This window comes from Micrasema longulum, unplaced genomic scaffold, assembly GCF_059751315.1.
Source record: "Micrasema longulum isolate JH-2025_06_02 unplaced genomic scaffold, ASM5975131v1 h1tg000623l, whole genome shotgun sequence".
NCBI lineage: Eukaryota > Metazoa > Arthropoda > Insecta > Trichoptera > Brachycentridae > Micrasema > Micrasema longulum.
The window spans coordinates 521319-531958 of NW_028277819.1; the positions used below are offsets into that span (position 1 = coordinate 521319).

The window sequence follows — 10640 nt, forward strand, 5'->3', positions numbered from 1 at the left end:
TATTTATTTTTTTCAAAACTGTGGACTGGATGTTTTCTGCATAACTATGTTCAATTAGTGATAGTTTTTGGTGTATTCGTTTCCAAAAAAAAAGATCAAATCGGTTAAATTAAACAACATTGTGTCATTTTGATACGTGCGTCAATGTCCTCTTGGAAATTAAAAAAAAAAAAAACAATTTTAATTGATGAAAAATGAGTTTGTATTCAACTTCATTCTATAAAAAGTCAAGTCAAGCAGTTACTTATAAATACGAAGTAATGGCTGAGAGCTTTTTTCTGGAGAAAATATAAAATGATCTATTTAACAAAACACTTAATACGATTTTCCTTGATAAAGTATTTTTTAAAAAGGAATTTCTTTGAAACAAAAAAAATATGAAAGCAGCCTCGGTAAGCTGGATCATTTGTATGGCATCTCTTCTTTAGATCGTTGAATAAGATAAGGGAGCTTTTTTACCAGAGGACTAATACAAAACTGTGACGCGATCGCATAATGAGAGAAATGAAAATTATTTCGCGTCAAAAGGAAAAAGCGCCTCTTCGCTTACTTCAAAAGGGGTGGATTGAAAATGGGCGGAGTGCGTCCCGCCCAAGCCGAGGGCGGGTTGTTTGTCTCACAGAAAGCGGGTTCATTAGGCCAAACGACAAAGATCCACAGTCCTCTTGAGGTCACGGGTCTGGCAGCCTTCGCGAGGACTCTTTGCCAGTCAATTAGGTGAGAGGTAATCACGTTCGGGAGGCTTTCTCCCCTGGTCTTACATCAACCGATTCACCCCTGTACACCTCCGCAGGCGATCTTCAAAATTAACAATTTTGATGTTTTAAACACTCTTTCAATTTACTTATCCCTTGTCGGATTTAAACAACAAATTTTATTAAAACGAACCAGAAAATCATTCACGAATCTCGAATCCGATTTCAAACCCATTTATTTTAAGTTCTTATTAACCATGTTCCATAGTTTTCAAAATGCACCCGGATAAATAACGTCAATAACGAAATGTTTGTCAAAAAATTATTTTTTTAATAGATAAGTAAGTTATGGTGTAAAGGACGCGATTATATTTGTATTTATTTATTTAATATGCACATGTTTATTCAACCTATGTAACAATCATTAATTTTATAGTCCCGACTTATAAAAAAAATTCTTGTTAAATCAAGACTCTTCTGTTCATCGATATTTATATGTATCGGTTCATTTATAAATATCATGACACATCAAAATAAATAATAATAATTTGAATACATTAGAATATATAATACTGTTGATTATAATTATTCAATATAACATGGTGTAGCAAAGTTAGAATTTTGTATCTAAAAGTTTCATTTAATTCTAGGATAATTTCATAATTCCATTTAGAAATTAATTTTGATAGCACAAATAAAAATTAAATAGTAAAAAAAAAATTAGAAAGATATCTATTTCTAGATACAATTATAAATAGGCTTTATCGGTACATGTCGAGCGGATATAAATTAAAATCAATATTTATAAAAAATAAATGTATTTTCGTCGGTAACCTGTAATTAAACGTGTTTAGAAAAAATAATGCACACACATTCCATTTTTTATCCAGAAAAATTAGTTTTACTTTATAGATAAAATTGAATATAAATGTTAACTTCCCATTGTAAAACGGGCCTGGATCTTTTTAAAAAAGTGATTGTATTCATATAGAAACCAATATTTGAAAGTAAATCATAAAATTACGACAATTTCAAAAGTACAATTTTTATTAATTTTTGTATTTAAAAAATATCACAGATGCAAAATTATAAATTTATATTCTACTTTCACACAAATGGTAAGTCAAACAATCAAAGCAGCGCGATAAAGCAGAATACTTGTAAAGATCTATCGGTTCATATATGGATGTGCCTGTTCCAAGGAACCAATATGTCGGGGCTAAAAAATGTATGAACGTATTCGTAAAGAGATATTTAAAAAAAACAAAAGTACTTCTCTTTTTTAAAAAATAAAATTAAAGCACGTATGTATGTAACATATAGGTATGTTTACATTATAAAAATATTATCTACTAATTAACTTTTAATGGTAAGCAAATTTTTGGTCTTCTTGCTTCTTATGTCAATAAAATATTCGCCAAATAGTGCTACAATATTTAAATTAAAATTTAACTACTACATACCTAATTTAATCGTTCTAAATATTTTATGCATAAGATACAGCCTCCATAATTTAGTGGTTAAGATGTTTGACTCACACACGGAAGGTTCTGGGTTCGATTCCTGGTGAGAACACAAAAATTTGAAATGTAATTTTTCTCAAGCCTTGGTTTTATGTGCTGTAATTCAACTCTGTAATTGAGCCTTCAGGCCTATTGTGGTGCAAATAAATACAAATTAAAAAAACGTTTTCCTAACCTGATGACGAATGTTGGTAAATTAAATGTGATAGTTTTTGGAAGAGATGAAAGTATGACTAAATGTGAAATCGGTGCGAATGGGTATGCTGAAACAGGTAGAGGAATTCGTGTTCCTGGGAAGTATGTTTACCAGAAATAGAAAGACTTAGATAGATATGAAACTAAATCTTACATAGGAACATATTTAAACATATTCAAAATACCAAAACCCAGTATTTCTAACTTTAAATTTAACTGTCAGAAAGATTCTAATAATGTTTTAAGTGTAAATACGTACTAATTATTTTGAGTAAAAATCTAGCAATTGACCAAATAATTTATTCAGAAATTATTATTAATGAGCGATTTTTCAAGTGTTGGTTACGCCTGAAGCCCTTCACCCATTGGCGGCTTATTTGACTTACCTTTGACGGTCTACTTCGCTCCCTTCTGGCGGCAATCCTTTAGCCTCGTGAGTGGTCCTTCAGTCCCTTTCATGCAACCCCTATTCTCGTCTCTCCCCGGCCCACCCTAGGCTCTCCTTCTCATCAAACACGTCCGCGTTGGCAAATGCGCCCAAACTGAGCTATTGAATAGAAAAAATAATGAAAACTAGTAGTGTTTTAGTGGAAAGGCGACAAAATTCATGTAAATTACTGTTTTATTAGATTAAATTAGACTGATTTTCATTGAAAATAATGTTGTGAATAATACATATTTATTTCGAATGCAAGCGATATTTTTGTTAACTATAACAAATGTTTAACTATAAATAGTGATCAATAACATATATAAACAATAATAATCAGTGTAAACAATAAAATAAAAAAAAACTGAATAAAAGCAAAGTTTTACTTAGGAAATACTTTTTTTTTAATGTTTGAAGAACTTTTTGTTACACAAAAATTAAATAACTTTGTTTTTTTTGCTACTATTTTTTTAAAATAATTTAATAACCAACCAGTTTCGGCAAAAACACCATGCCTTCTTCAGGAATTATGTTTTTTCCTTTTATTAATAATGTTTCACAAACAATATACAATACACAATAAATTTAATTAAAAATTGTTAAGTTAATTAATAAAGTTAATTTTACTATGTGAACACAATTTTTACAAATAAGCAAAAGTTTATTTCAATGAACAAGCTAATAATTTTAATTTGGCCAAATTATTACAATAAGTACAAGTTGACATGAAGATTGTTTGATTTTATAAATTCAGTCATATTCCTCGTATAATCATTAAAAGTGCAATTTGTGATGTATTTTATAAAAGTATCATTTATAATGAATTATCATTATTATTTAACAATTTTATTTATAAGATAATTCGTAAATGTATAATGTTATCAAAAAATTTTAAGCTCAATTTGATAGTCCTGAAATGATTTAAAATAGTATTGTTTTGATAATCCCAATGATAAATCATAATGTTTTTTGCCGTTATTGAATTATGTTTATTTGAAGAATAATCGATGTCTTTATCTTTTCTTCTATATATTCGACCAAATTAAAAACTTTTTTTGCGAATCGAGTATTTTGAGAGTCAAAGCTTTTCCGAGAAAAAAAAAACAAACACATCTATTAATGTTAACATTGGACATATCTTTTTGTCCCAATAAAATGCTTTGCATTCAGTTTTATATATGGTATTCAGATTATTAGTAAAAAACGTCCTTGACATTACACACCAACCAAAGTGAACTATGAACATATTAACTGAAGTACTAATATTTGAATATTTTTGTTTACAGGAACTGATGCAGCTCCAAGAAATAACGTCCTCTTCTTGTTACTTGCCTTGCCGATCCTGCTGGCTTTATTTTAAGTCACTGGAATAGTTGTGAAGGTAATTAATTGATGAACATTAAAATAATTTCTAGATCATCAAATTTATTATTAATTGGATTCCAAAAAGTGTTTTATAGATGGAAATTATTCAAATTGTACATACTATCAAAGATCATGTGTACATAGATTTTTGGGTCAACTTTCAAGGAGTTGTAAATAATAACACTCAGTTAGAAAATAGAAATCAAGTTAAGAGCGGCGTTCAATCCTTGAACCTCCAATCCATGAGTTCGCGACACCTAGCTACGGGACCACAACCCATCTAGTGTCACATTAAATATCTTTAATAATGCGTTCTTTACAATTTGTAATAATTATTTAACATGTTTCGTCATAAATAATGCTTTTTAACTTATTAGTGTGAACGACAAATCAAAATTGTGCGTCATTATTGACGTATTTAACGTTTTTTATTTACATTATTACCTATTTATTTTAATAGTAATATCTTCATAGTTTTATGTTCAATTTTAAACAAACATTATGTAGTTTTTATTTCTTCACCAGAATATATTTTAGCAAAAGAATATCATTCTATCATAATACAAATGTGTTGTATTCCGTCTCATTTGATTAATGATTGTTTTTTTTTTCAGATGCATAAAAATTTGGATGTACTGTTAATATGGTGATTGTGCATAACAATGGAATTAAAAATACATTAAAGAGACATTCTTCTATATTAAGAACGCACCAAATTGAACCTATTGTGAATTGACAATATTGTACATAGTTCAAGAAGAATAGTTTGAATAATTTGTTATTTTATTCTTGTATTATACTTATAAACAATATAATTCATAAATGTATCAAATTTTAACTAATTTATTATAAAATTGTATAGATTTTACATAAATAGTTTATGAAATAGACTAGTCACCCAGTATCCAATCTTTTCAAAATAAATTATGTGAAATGTACATATGTTAATTAGAGAATTATTATTAAAAAGTTATTTCTCAAATTTGATTCTGCATTTTAACGTGCATAATTTAATATGCTTGCTCTATATATTTATTATAAAAATCGTCAAATTGTGACTTTTTGGCTTTTAAATATCAATCAAGGGTGTAAAATGTCTTGAAAATAGTATTTATATTTTAAAAAATATAAAATTTAATCTTACAAATGTTTATCTTGAATTTTCGCAAAGCTCTTGAAACGTTGTGTTGTAAAACTGATTAAAAAAATACAGAGAAAACAAGCCTCTTCTGACTAGCAATTAGAAAAATAATTACTAAAATAGTGAATTTTAAATTACTTTAAAATAAATCGGTTTCGTCTTTTTTTCCTAAGAATCAAATTATTTTTAACAAATTAAAAAAAAACCATCTTCAACTTTGAATTATTATTTGTTTATTATTTGATTACTTAATCTGATATAAATTAATAATTTATTTTACTATAGTATTATTTCAAGCTGTATAAAATGTTTTTATTCAAAACAGCGCTACATGTTTTTTGAAATATCGAGTGAGGCAAATAGTGGCTGTAGAAATATTAAATTGATTTATATTAATTATCTGTATTATGTAAAGAAATGAAAAAATCTCCTGACACCATAAAACACGATATTTTTATATAGTTATCTATAGAAAAGAGATTTTCTCAAATTAAAGGATTGGATTGTATACATCCTCTGATAAAAAAAATGTTTTCGTTTTATATAAAAAGACAGGGAAACGTTTAATTAACCAACTCTAGTTTTTCATTAAAACCAAAGATTTTTTATTAGTAAATACACAATTTCGGACATAAAATAAGTCTAATAAGTAAAAATCACGAAATGGTGGTTCTAATCTTTTATTATATTAACTTATTAAAAAAAGTATTTTTCTGTTAAACTTGTCTTTAAAAGAGAACCAAATTATGTACATAAAAAACATTTGATAATCTACGTGTTATTTATTCATATTACTGTATTTATATTTTAGAAGAAAACATTATATCTTCAAATTTTGTACAGGGTAAAGATAAAATTTACTAAGTATTTATGTTTCACTTAAAAAGTACTTAAACCTACACTTCTTAATGCCAAAGCATCTATTGTTGTTTTGATGTGTAAATACTATGACTAATATAAATAAATATAAATAATTTAATATATTTCAAATGGCATTGTATGTTTTTGTCAAAATCGTAAAGTTTTATTCGATGTGAATGCTTTGTGAGCTTAAGCGATGGAAATCAATGTCAAAAGTAAGTAAATGTCCACATTTGTTAATATTTATGTGCTTATATCTGAGTTTGTTCATATTTCCCTTCGCCCTAGCTTTATCCAAAGAAATAATATATTATATCTTCTACAGTTTATCATCGAAAATATTACAGCTTTTTAAATTTTTTAAGATTCTACTTTAGTTCGTAAGTTTAAAAATATTTTCTTAAGGAGAGCACGCTGTATCGAACTTCATATCTTTTTATAAAATAGTTGATAATGTTTTCGATCGATAAACTTGAAGTAAATATTGTATCTACCAATGAATATCTGGTCATTTTAATCACAATTTGATGTAACATTTCATGGTTTTAATTTAAATAAAAAACTATTGACAAAGTACGCGTTTTATTTTATTGAATGGTTTTGAAATGAAACTATCCGGTAACAGTCGGCTATCGCGCACTGTTAAATGCCCGTTTAAAACATTTTATTATTTTTTGACAGCAACCTTAATTTGAATAATGTTAAAATTTATAAATAAATAGGTCAAGAACATGAAAGCTATTTAGTTTATTCAAAAATGCTGCAAAAATGCATAAATATTTATTTAAGCCAATGGCAAAAAAACTGCCACTTCAATAAGTGGTCTATTATAATTATGGAAAAAAACAAAATTTAAGGCTAAGGCCAGGTGTTTATTAAGCAATAGGGAATTTAGGTGCATAAATTTTTAAAATATTTCAGTTTGTAAGTAAAATTTCTTGATGGAAGTTCATTGTAATTTATTATAGAAATAAAAGACGCGTGACTTTAATCCACAAATTTGGAATATCCAGTGACCGGTTTCATCGCTTTCGCAACATCTTTGAGACTAATATCTTATAATACATTTTATTTTTTTAAACGCGAACACAGCAACCCTGGAACGACTTTACAAAAAAAATCATCTTAAACTGAGAATGGCATCCCAGTGGTTCGACCGAGAGTGCAAGAAGCGGAACATTGTCCTAAATTATGTCAGCGTACAGACGAAAACCAACACCCCGGCAGCCAACAGGGCCATCGCTATAGCCCGAGAAACATGGGTTATGGCAGAAACCAAAAAGTGGTATAGTATTTGTGATTACAATAGCAATATCATTAGAAATATCATTTTATCAACTCATTAGTTAACCTGAAACACTTTGTTAATGACCCTTTAAGCAAAAATAATTAAAATTAATTTACATATAATTTTGAATTCTCTATCCATACTTATGTTTTATGTAAATACTTTGAACTTTTTAATCAAGATACTAGTCTCAAAGATGTCACGAAAGCGATAAAACCGTTTTTTGGATAATCCAAATTTGTGGGTTAAAATATAACTCGTCTTTTGTTTCTATAATAACTTATATTTGCGTTTTAGAAAAAAATATAATATTCTTTTAAAACTATAGAAAGCATTTATTGACATATAAATTGTGAAATAATTTATGAATGGTTAAAAAGGCTTGAAATAAAATAGACGATTTTAAGTAGACTAAAATCAGTGTTTGATTTTAATATTAAAATTATAACATGGAGTTCTTCAAATAAGCAACAAGTCAATAAACATGTGTTTCCACTGTTTATTCGAAGGTCTATAATTAATTTAACCTTCAGAACACAATGGGCCTTTCTTATAAACCTAGTTTAAAATTTGCCTACCATTCCTACCAACTTACTTTATTCTGCCACTAATTTTTTATTCTTTTATTTAGTTAAATTATACTTTTACAGAAAAATATACTTATACAATCTTATACAAACAATCTAAGTTGACTTATAAGATATACATTTATCAAAAAGACAATTTCAAAAAGTACAATGTTAACATATTTATAAAGCCAAACAATAATATATAAACTATGTATTTAGTACATCGGCACTGCTAAACAAGTCATATAGATTGATAATCAGTAGCGTTGTATGTATAAGATGTATTTAATCTAAAGATAAAATAAAACAATATATAAAAATAAATTTCTTCTCGTTCCAGCCGACATAGATAAATCAACTAAATTTAATAATAAGATATAAACATACATATTGTTTTTAAATTCATTCTGATATTATGTCCGTTTTATACTACTATACCTAGGCGTAACTTTATACCAAGTTTATGAGTAAAGCCCTAAAAGTAATTCATTACTTGTACCAGGTACACTGTTATTAACTTTTCAAAAAAGTCAGTTAAAATGAAAAACTAAAGTGAATTTTTGTAAAGAGTGAGTAAAAATTTTCATACATTTTTACTTAATGCATCCATGAATTCGGATAACTAGTGACCGGTTTCATCTCTTTTGCAGCATTCTCGACTAGCATCAAAATGAAACCGGCTACCGGTAATTCGAAATTTGTGGATTAAGTATCACTTGTCCTTTATTTTCAGAATAAAGTATTTATTTATTTCAATGCAAAATGGCTTTCAAAACTTTTTAATAAACAAGATTGGTAAAATGGTAAAAAGAATTATTAATTCACTGAAATCAGGATAAAAGTATAAATTTTAGAATAGAAAATCGTCATTGCTTATGCCCAGCGTTTCCAAACCTACCGATTTTTTGGTAGACCTACCGATTTTAGGTAAAATCTACCGAATTTGATCGAAATTCTACCGATTTTAATACATTTCCATTTTTTCCGTACAACTTTTTTTTTACAATTTATTTGTTTTTTAAAATGCAGGCATTCCATTTACAAACAAATTAACTTATACTCACTTTCTTCTGTTTGCTCAGAAAGCTACTTTTCCTGCTATCTGTTTATTATTATGAATACTATGTACTTAACCTCCGGTCGTACATAAAACATATGTTATTGCTGGTGTTTTGGTAGTTACTGATTCTCACTTTTTCTCAAAGTTGATCAATTAAAATTAAGTCATTTCTCTTCATTATTTCATATTTCATTAAACGGAATGTCAGTGATTATGAAACGTTTTTGTCGCCTGCTACTTTTTCTGCTCGAATTTAATTACTTAAGCATTTATTATTAGATTAGTATTTATTATTTTAAACTTAAGCTTAACATTACGATAAAAGTACAAATTTATGTAAATTATTGTGATTGGGAAATTGAATCCGGAACTCTTCGTGTGTTAGGAAAACGTCAGCCGTTGTTCAAGGAGGCCGCCATTTGGTTTGCGTGAAAAAAATCAACTTGCATGTTAAGCGAATTTTTGTAATAAACAAAGTTGGAGAAGTTTTAATTGACCCCCCTTTCCCCCATCACCCCCGGCCCTAGGACAATGAATCTACCGAAATCTACCGTTTTATTTTTCTGTATCTACCGATTTTCGCATGATGGAGGTTGACAACGCTGCTCACGCCTTAGAAATGTCAATGTCAGTTACGTTTATTAATCGATTGATACTCGAGAGTATTTTTTTTTATTTTGAAACGTGTTTTTGATTTTCAACGTAATTATTTCAAGAATAACACTTAATTATTTTTTGGATTACGCACAAAGAATATTCGAGAAAAAACTCGTTATTTAGATGACATAAGAGCCGGAGGCAATCAGCGAGTAAAGAGAATTTCAAAATTAATTTTGTTTATTAATCAGACCAAAATAATTAAAACTCTCAAAGGAAGTTAATCAAGGAGTTTTATCATTGTTGATTTATGTAAGATCATGGGTTCCTCTTTTTATATTAATTAATTTTGTTCGCTTTCTACTTTTCATCTTAAATAATGTTCTCTGGAATATTTTCATACACTAATTTATATATTTTGTAACAAATACCGGTGTTATTTACATTTATTGAGACACAAGTTCCAACTTCTTCGGACTAAAACATTAAAAGTTTACCCAAAAATATATTTTTAAGAGGCTTTGAATACATTTTTTTTTTGAACAATCAAATTTCTTACGCCCTCTCATTTACTTCTTCCATAAACATATACATACTTTTTATTACTTATTCACCTACACACACCTCAAACACACTTTTTTTATTTCAGCACATACACACTTATACACACACGCAATACTTAAACTCATTAAAATAACATTATAATAACTGATAAAATAGATTCCCCCGAATTGGTTACCCGCATTCATCTTAAGATACCACAGAGACAAATGCGTTATACACGACTTTTCCACATACCTAAATGCAGAACAAATTCGTCAAAAAACGCTACGATTAACCGTATTATGGATATGTATAACAAGAAATTTAACGACATAGATATATTTACCAAAAATATTAAGTTAATCAAAACTGC

The 10640-nt window shown here is 27.8% G+C and overlaps 1 protein-coding gene across 2 annotated transcripts in view; it reads left to right on the top strand.

Annotated features, from left to right (window-relative positions):
* Nucleotides 1–6745, top strand: part of LOC148280059 (uncharacterized) — a 291636-nt gene extending 284891 nt beyond the window's left edge. For both annotated transcript variants that reach the window (XM_088228982.1, XM_088228983.1), the window contains 2 exons: nt 4130–4224; nt 4823–6745. In XM_088228982.1, coding sequence (XP_088085108.1) covers nt 4130–4203 — 74 coding nt within the window. In that variant the 3' untranslated portion in view covers nt 4204–4224; nt 4823–6745. The remainder of the gene's footprint in view (nt 1–4129; nt 4225–4822) is intronic.
* The last annotated feature ends 3895 nt before the right edge of the window (nt 6746–10640 follow it).